The sequence below is a fragment of the Apostichopus japonicus genome, chromosome 6 (assembly GCF_037975245.1).
Source record: "Apostichopus japonicus isolate 1M-3 chromosome 6, ASM3797524v1, whole genome shotgun sequence".
In the NCBI taxonomy this organism is placed as follows: Eukaryota; Metazoa; Echinodermata; class Holothuroidea; order Aspidochirotida; family Stichopodidae; genus Apostichopus; species Apostichopus japonicus.
Window position 1 is genome coordinate 7,612,124 of NC_092566.1, and position 8,167 is coordinate 7,620,290.

Sequence of the window (8,167 nt, forward strand, 5' to 3'; positions counted from 1 at the left end):
ATAATTTTCTATGTGTTTTTCAATGGTTAAACTAATATTATTATGATGATTATTATTGTAACGACTTTGCCAATAATTATAACCAATTTGGAAGGGTTATAACACGGCAATGATTGTATGTTATTGGCATGCTATGTAATAACCAACACATGCCTATATGATATGCACGTTAACATACATGTTGAACGCGCGCGTAGCGCGCGAAAAATTTTGGTAATGTTTTTCGGGCAAGTCGTTACAGCCCCCCCCCCCTCCCCCCAAATCAAATTGGGCTCCTATACGCCTGTGGTAGTAAACATTTAAAACTTCCCGAAATATTTCATTCGACGTGGGTTTCGCTTTGTAAACTCTTTATTTATTTAGAAATTTTTATGTAGAAAAAGGGCACATTTTTAACCTGAGGAAAAGTGGGGGGCACGTGCCCCCTGTGCCCCCCCGGTTCCGCCGCCCTTGCATGGAGGTGTTTTTACCTCCATGATACGACAAATGAATAGTGTAATGAAACCGTGTGTGACATGCACTACACACCAAACACAAAGTCCTGCAAATCAAAACAAAAGAGCTCCCTCTTTTAATGGTTCTCCAAAGTATGTCGATTTCATTAAAATACTACTACATTTGATCTGTTGCAATCTCTCTCATCTTTATACTATTTATGATATTGTAATACTTAAGTGATAAGAAACACTTGAAATTTCATTTAACCCGTTTTTTTGTCGTCTTTCGAATCTAACTCCGTTAAAGCGATCACATTTGGTTAACGTAGTCAACTTGGAAATAATGTTATGTGCAGCCTAACAATATTTTGTATTAATTATTATAGGCTAGGTTTAATGTGACAGCGATAAACCTTACGTTTAGCCCAAGGTCTTGGTTATTTACCTGATAAATATCACAACTGCCCATATATTAATCTATGGTTAGTAATAGATATCCATCGTCTTTTTCACGAAAGTTTCCTGATGTAGGCCCGCCGTAACTGTTAGTAAGGGCTAGTAGTATAACATTAACTTACAGTAGCATGATGCTAGCCTACCAACATGGGCTATACAAACGTTGGGATCATCATAGTAGGCTATAGACCTATATGATATTGCCTTGTGATATAGTTTAATCATTCAGCAAGCTATGTCGGCAAGTGTTTGCTAACACTCAAAAATGATTTCTCTATGTTTAGTCTCGAATAAAATCACCCAAAACGAAGAGAATCTTTTTAACACTAGTTAAATGTAAGTGTAGCCTACAGTTAACAAGTGACATTAAGCATAGGCTAAAGCCTATCACATTATCACTATCAGCAATGATATCTACACATGTACTAGGTATGTGAAGTTAAGCCAAATGAAAGTACAATATTTTCCAAATGTGAAAATTCGTTGTGCTCAGCAGTCTATTGCGTGTAACAGCTCATAGTTGTGGGTTAGTCTGCAATTTTGCATGGTTACTTTACTGATTTCAAATTGACAGGTTAGTAATTGTATGGTAGTTGTAGTTTCCCCTGTTCTTTGCATAAACTTTGCCATTGTTTTTGAACTCATCACCATTCTTATGAATTTTTCACATATTTGCTACAGTATTTGTATTTGTGACTGATTATTGTTCTTTGTTATTAATTATTTCATTTGTGTTTTTGGTAGATCATGGCTCCTCGTAAAGGAAAGGCAGTCAAAGAACAGGCCCAGGTGAGCCTGGGTCCTCAAGTCCCAGAGGGAGAAAATGTGTTTGGAGTGGCCCACATCTTTGCATCATTCAACGATACATTCGTGCATGTAACTGACTTGTCCGGCAAGTAAGTTCCAGCGATTCTCGGTACATCTGAATAAATCCATGCACATGCACTTTTAGGGTCACGTAAAATACCCACTATGCAGAATTTTTCCATGTTAACTGATCTCATTAATTGTGCAGTCAATAAAGTGAGTGGCACATTAGGACTCTGTCATGGACCGTTCACAAGTGGTGGAATGCCAAGCGTATATACTTAATATAAATTTCAGTATGCTCAAACTGTAATAAGTCGAATGAAGCATTGAAAGAAAGTACCATCCTGACTAAAGTGTTGCAATATCGGCTTTTACAGATATCCAATATGTTGCACTCCAACACCTGCAGAAACTAATGTTTGACAAAAATTTCCCTATTCAAACATTGTTAGCCCTTTACCAGATTGTGTTAGCTGTGCAGTGCACTATTCACCAAGTACAACATGGAAATCGACGATTGGCAAAGAGTCATCATACGATGGGGCTAAACAGTTGTCAAACTAGAGTTGTTAAGTCAAATCCTAAGGGACTCAAGCTGTTGTGATGATTCAGTAGGCTGTGCATGTATCAAGTTTCGTAATCCAACGGAAACTTATTATGTATTTTTGACATCCGTCATTGCTATTTTCACTTTGCACATGTCCAGCAAATAGTTGAATATATCCAGCAAATTCCTGCATTTCTGCAGTATTGAATAGTGATGAAGGAAGTGTCACATGCACAGGCAAGCAATTGCTATTGTAGAATTTGTAGAATAGAGCGTGTATCAATACAATCCAAAGCCATTGCGTACTAGTCATTGCTCAGTGTGATCAAGTTAAGGTTAAGGCAGCCATGTAGCTAAGGTATTTAGCTACAGTGTCATCTTTGTTTTGATAAATTCACAGCTGGCCAAAGGGAACAAAAACTGCTGTTAGACATGTTTATATCACTGGGCTGGGTATTAGTTACTATGTAGGGAACCAACTGTGTTTTCCCTTTTGATACTCTATCAGGCCTCAAGCCATTTGCCCCTTGGAAATGTTTGGTGTAGCATTTTTCAAAGTCTCCCATTTCAAAATTTACTTGCTAATAGGGAGTTTACTTTCTTCTCAGGCAAGCTATGAGAGGTTATCTCCATATAAAAATGTCAGCTTTGTCTGGGCTAACAGAATTGTTTGCCTAATATCAGTTTTTGATACAAACTTTACCAATACCCATGATAGTGAAGCCTCTGATACTGGTATTCCCAACTTTTGCTGATAGGTCGGTACTGTATACTGACAGTCGGTCCAACACTAACCTTGTAGTGATCTTGGCTTATGAAGCATAAAGAAAGGCATGGAAATCAACAATGGCCTTTCGATCTATGACATGAGAAACATCTTAGTTCAATAATTATGTAAAAAACTGTTCAATTTATTAAATTTTGTTCATTGGCCTAATTTCTAACAGCTGAGTGATTGAATAATACTTGTAAATAATTAAATTATGTGAGAAGTGAAGAAGTCATGATTTCTTTGAAAGAAACTCATAAACATCCAAACAGTGTACATTCTTCTATTCAGTGGGATAGATATCCAATGCTTTCATGTTGTATTGTTGCTCCATAGAGAAACCATCTGTCGTGTCACTGGAGGCATGAAGGTCAAAGCCGACCGAGATGAAGCCTCACCGTACGCCGCTATGTTGGCCGCACAGGATGTTGCTGTAAAGTGCAAGGAGATTGGCATCACAGCCCTGCACATCAAACTCAGGGCCACCGGTGGTAACAAGTAAGTCACTCTGCAGTGGAAATTTTCTGTGTAATACAAGTTTCATATAAGACGGCCTTTGAAGTGCAAAGGGCGCATGAGAGCATGAAAGAGGTATACTAAGACAAACAAAATGTTTATTGACATTTGTCCTGATTCTTATGGTAGTTACGGCAGAGAAGGTAACATGTCGACATGGTCGGCTCAAATGTTTTATGGATTAAATAGTTCTCTCTGATAATAGGAATAGGTGTATCCCTTTCCTGTAGTTTGGGCCCACATTTTGTTAGCTCATACCAGCATGCTGGTGTGAGCTATTGTTACAGTGCGGGGTCTATCACTATCATTCTATCACTCTATCCGTCAACAATTGGTAAAACCGCTTCCACTCGCACAGTGTTTGATGGAATTTCATGAAACTTGGACACAAGGACCATTGCGTATAGGGCCATCAGAGATGGTCCGAAATTTGGGGTCAAAGGTCACCCGTGGGCCGTAATGGGCCATTCTGTGGAAATACGCAAAATGCTTCTTCTCCTACAGATTCCATGGTACAATGTTGAGGGTTTGTCACGATAGTACTATGGAAGTTTTACCTTCAGGGTGTTCATGAATTTGAGATCAAAGATCAACTAGGGGTCTTTGTGGCCCGGGCCGCGGCCCTATATTTTCAAATTGCTCCTGTTCGTACAGTGTATGGCCAGTTATAATGAAACTTGGTCACAACGTTCCTCGGGATGAGAGTTACGAGGGGTGTTGGGAAAATTGAGGTCAAAGGTCATTTAGGGGGTCATCGGGGGTCATTCTTTGTAATATTTTCAAATATCTCAATCTCCTCAAGATTTTGATGGATCATATTCAAAGTTGAACTAATGATTGTTGGATTGTGTATGAATAACGTGATGCCTAATAATTTTTGGTCAAAAGTTAATTAATTACAATTAATCCCCATTGTTTAAACAAATCTGAGCCTTCACCTTTTGCCAAAGCTCCTTTAATTTGTCTCCCAGTTTCTGCAGTGTTTGTTTACATTTGTGGTTAAGCTCTGCAGAGGCTGTTAGTGGAATTAAAGCAGGACTGGGAGTTGTTATTAACTGTTGAACTGTAAGCATGAGAGCCCTATAGCCAATCAGCACTTGCCGATTCTTAGAAGTCTTTGAGCCTGAGGTGCAGTATGTAGGCAGCCAGCCAAAATTTTGGTAAGGAGTGCTTCAGGTCTGCTCAGGTAGAGGGGAGAAAGTTTAATAGGGTAGGTCAGTGGTATTGTTCGAGAGAGTGGGTAAAATAGGATTTAAAGGGGGAAAATAGGAATTATAGCCTGTGGTGTGGCCAGGATTCTGCTAACGGAGGGGGGGGGGGGGTGAGGGTTATCTCTCATGGGCCCAAAATTGGTGGAATCTGAAAAAATGGCCTACATTTTTAAGCTCGAAAAGGTATGAGCTTCTGCACCATTGGTGCTCTAGTTTCCATTGCAATCATTTTGCAACCGAATAGCTTGTATATGTAGGCCATTTTGGGGCACATTTCTTTGAATTTGTGGGCCCATTATTTTTGGAGGCATATATATTTTGGAGCCACTCAGACTAGGCCAAATATTTTGGGGCCCATATACATGCAAAATTTTATCAGGCCCAATTTCTTGGGAGGAACCAAAATTTTAAAACTGCAAGAACTTCACTACCTTAAATCAATCTAAACTTGGAATACAGTTGATGGAAAGCTGGCACATGTTGGCTTAATATTATGATATTGGGTGATGACGTACAGCACTTAAATATTCCACTAAGCAAGGAACCATAGTACCTGGTGGGCTCTTGTTTGTTTGTTTGTTTGTTGTTGTTGTCATCTTTGATGATTTCAAAAGCTATTTGACTTTGGTCCAAGTTACCAGTTTGGGATCAGAAGCTCACAAACCATTTTGAAATGTGACATTGTAATATGTCTTAGTGTTGATTTGTGGTGTTTTCCAGGTGACTTATCCACACAATAAAAAAATTCTTCCTCTGAGCTTTCATCAACTTCTTTGTTCTCTTTCATATAGGACCAAAACACCAGGTCCCGGTGCCCAGTCTGCCCTACGTGCCCTTGCTAGGTCAGGAATGAAGATTGGACGCATCGGTAAGTAAAGTTCCGACTTGAACGGAGGGAGGGTTCTACGGTGTCCCATGATTAATCGTATGTAGCTGAACAAATTTTTCTTTTGTGGACTGTCTTACATCACAGGGCAAAAGTCATGAGTGCCCTCTATATGTTAAGGAAAATGCCCCTGTGAGTCTCATAAAATGGCCCAGCTAATGGCACAAGATGGGGCTGCAGAGCCATTTTGTTTGTGCTTGAGGTACCTTCTCGTATTCCTGTAGAGTTTCAGTTTGTAGATTTATTTGTTCATTTGTTAACAAAGTATTAGCATTACAGTAACCCTAGGGTGCCTTTAAATTATCAGAAAAGCAAAGGGGCCCACTAAAATTTGGCTCCAGTGCCCCGGGGTTCATGATAACCCTGCTCAACTGTTTGTACAGTATTTATTCATTGTAAGCTGCTGCATCCATTAAACTTTAGGTTTGTGCCTACTGTACATGCCCTGTAAATGTATTGTGTGTTTGGCAGCAAACCCTGCATTGCTAGCCGACTGATGGCATATATTTTGTGCTCCTTATCAAAGTTATATCAAGCTTTGACAAAGTAAAGTTCTGTTTTCAGTGCATAATTAGTAAAAGAGGAAGGGAATATTTACTCGAATATATCCCAGAATAAATTATGTGGTACCCCATAACTAATTGCTATGCAAAATGGTTAGATGGCTACGACAGGTACAAAGCTGTACAGCCGGTTTTATAATCTGCCGTGAACCATTTCAATATTCTGTGAACCATTTCAATATTTTTAAGGGAAGTAACATTCATAAACCTACAAACTGCTACCCAAATAATGAACCATAAAATTATTCCCCACATCCTATGAATGCAATTTAAATTATTGGAATATGAAATGGTTTTGAAGTCTGTCATTTCTTGCAGAGGAAACTGTCATGCCCTATTAGAAAGGATAAAGATGGCAAACATGAAGATAATACAAAAGTAACAGCTGTGGAGCTTATAAAAAGGGATTCATCCCTCGCTACATGCAAGAAAGAGCCACATCTAGCTATTGTACCACATCACATACAGCTATATTTCAGAAATAATGAAAACGTCCTGAGTATTTCGGAAGTTTATTCTACAAAACTTCTTTCACTGACACAAACTTCTTCACCCATTGATTCTGGTTGAAATTTATTGCTCTGTCTGCATGTGATAAAATGAAATGTTTCAATGCCTCTGTCTGAAGAGTTTTAGGAGTCACCAAAGTTAATCTAGAAAATTTAAAATATATACTAAGGGAGGGCCTAGTAGTTTATCTTATTTACTGCATGTATTAAACTGGTGGAGAGATACAGCTAATGTGTTCTACAGGTCATTTCTTCTTCTCTTCATTTCACGACAATTTGAAGACCATTTTTGTAATTATTTGATCAGTGTTTCTGATTCAAATCACATGATTGTTAGAATTTTGGTTGTGTTAAAGTCTGAATAGCTTTGTCAGTTTAGTGCAAGGCTTATTATTCTTTAGGGCACCATTTCATAATCCCATTGTAGCCAATAATTTATTTGCTCTGTTACTATTTATGAGGTGTTAGTTGTCTCATCTCAGAGAAGGCTATGATTGGTATTCAACACAGGAAAGTTGTTCTAACAATTGAAAAGACTGGGACAAAATCCTGAAACAGAATCAGAGAATATTTAAGTGTTCAGATTTGGCCTAGCCGGTCTGAGGGCTCTAGATTTTGTCTTTTGTAAAATAATTTGGTACCTGTGTAAAATTCTGTGATACATCTTTGATTTTGTGTATCAATTTGACCATTTTACGATGGGATACTGGATAAACTATTCTCTGAAGGTGCAAGTGAAAGCTCTGGACTCATGAAAACCATTTGCAATTTAACCATCAGCCAATTGCATAGTAGTAAAACACAACACATCTTCACTTGCCAATATACCCTCTCCATTTTCACTCAAATACTACTGCTATACAAAACATGTTTTAAGTGTTTGTCAAAGGGTTGAATTATTTCGACTTTTTGCCTCATGTCTTTGATAATAACAAAGACAATGCTCACTCCACTCTTGTGAAATTCTTGCAGGCCTTGCTATTAGACTAGTTCACCTCTTGTGATATTCTTGCAGGCCTTGTTATTAGACTTGTTCTTTGAAAGTAATCTACTTGACAAGTTCGCCAGACTATCCTTCAAGAAAGGGCACAGTTCTTTGCATTTCAGGGAAACCGTACCCGGCAAGTAAAATCAACTGATTTTTTATTGAAAGTGTATTTATTTCCCTTTATCTCATCTCACAGAGGATGTGACACCCATCCCGTCCGACAGCACCCGCAGAAAGTGCGGTCGCAGGGGAAGACGTTTGTGAGTGGATCATTGGTGGCTATATTTGGCAATCTTTTGGAGATGTACAATACAAATGAAAGGCAAGATCAATAAAAACGAAAATTCTTAGAGAGAAACCCATTTTGTCTGTGTCATCATTTCTACCATGTTTCTTAATTGCTTCTAACATGTGTTGATGTGTCTTAATTCATTGTTAGCTTGGTTTGTAGCCACGCCAAGTCTTCTTTAGGTCA

At 38.6% G+C, this 8,167-nt stretch overlaps 1 protein-coding gene and 1 long non-coding RNA gene across 2 annotated transcripts in view; both read left to right on the forward strand.

Moving 5' to 3' along the window:
• Positions 1 to 8,167, forward strand: part of LOC139968848 (uncharacterized) — a 190,391-nt gene that overhangs the window by 68,391 nt on the left and 113,833 nt on the right. The gene's annotated exons all lie outside the window — the stretch shown is intronic.
• Positions 1,609 to 8,050, forward strand: LOC139968834 (small ribosomal subunit protein uS11). Its single transcript, XM_071973338.1, has 4 exons — positions 1,609 to 1,789; positions 3,356 to 3,517; positions 5,538 to 5,614; positions 7,889 to 8,050. The coding sequence occupies exons 1-4, from the start codon at positions 1,641 to 1,643 to the stop codon at positions 7,954 to 7,956; spliced, it is 456 nt and encodes a 151-aa protein (XP_071829439.1). The 5' UTR covers positions 1,609 to 1,640; the 3' UTR covers positions 7,957 to 8,050.